At 51.3% G+C, this 961-nt stretch overlaps 1 protein-coding gene across 1 annotated transcript in view; it reads right to left on the bottom strand.

Annotated features, from left to right (window-relative positions):
* Positions 1–961, bottom strand: part of RBM27 (RNA binding motif protein 27) — a gene marked incomplete at its 5' end in the record, with an annotated part of 16152 nt that overhangs the window by 3724 nt on the left and 11467 nt on the right. Inside the window, 2 exons of the mRNA XM_009865686.1 lie at positions 620–748; positions 870–961. The exon at positions 870–961 is cut by the window's right edge and continues 187 nt beyond it. Coding sequence (XP_009863988.1) covers positions 620–748; positions 870–961 — 221 coding nt within the window. The remainder of the gene's footprint in view (positions 1–619; positions 749–869) is intronic.

Here is a 961-nt window from a genome sequence, read left to right on the forward strand (position 1 = left end):
TTGCCTTCTTTGTAAAAACCTCCCTCTGGATCCTGACATCTGCAAGGAAGACCACTGGAACCCATGTCCTGCACCTGCCTTATATTCAGCTCCGCAGTGACAGTCTAACATCACACTTCCTGATCAAATAAGGCAGCAATCGTCACCTACATCCCATCTTCAGAGGACTTCTCCATGGCCAAGAACACACGCTACACTATGGTACCAGCGCAAATTAAAACTGGATCAGCTTGAGCCCTAGGCAGAAATATTCTATAAACTTCTAGCACTACTGTTAAAGCACAGCGTAAGCTCAAAAACCACTGGGAAAGCAATCGGACTTGCCAACAAAAAGCTGATGTCACATATAAACTGAGAAATCTGTTTACCATGAAGCAGTGCTAAAAATATCTTATGCCTCTTAAAATAGCAATACTTTGCTTCTGAAGCCATCGTGCCCCTTTTATACAAAGAGCTGCTGAAACTAGGAAGAAGTGACTGCCCAAGGCTGCGTAGAACTTCAGTGAAAAGAAACAGAACCTGCTGAGAACAATTCACAAGTCCAATTTGCTAGGTGCTGCCCAGGTAACAGGCCAAAGCCTTAGCCGAGGGCAGGACGACGGCCAGCCCTCAAACACACCTGAGAATCCTCCAGCACAGCCCCTGCCTGAGCCGCGTCGGGCTGGCTTCCACCTGCTGCTCCAAGGCGACGCTTGGCCGGGACTTTGTTAAGGACGTAGGCACCAGAGGCCAGCGGTTTGTTCATCACCTGTGCAGCAAGAGAGAACAAAACTCAAAAGACTCTACGCTCCGTTTTTTCAGAAGCAGCAGTTGCTAGGACGGCTGGATGACCTTGGCCGCTCGCTCACAAGCCGATGGCAGCGCCGTACCTTTGCCAGAGTGCTGTGCATGGTGACAGCCGGGGCTGCCGTCAGCGCTTGCTGCTGCAGGTGGAGCCGGTGATGGAGGGCCGGCGCCGTGC

This window comes from Apaloderma vittatum, unplaced genomic scaffold (assembly GCF_000703405.1).
Source record: "Apaloderma vittatum isolate BGI_N311 unplaced genomic scaffold, ASM70340v1 scaffold2643, whole genome shotgun sequence".
NCBI lineage: Eukaryota > Metazoa > Chordata > Aves > Trogoniformes > Trogonidae > Apaloderma > Apaloderma vittatum.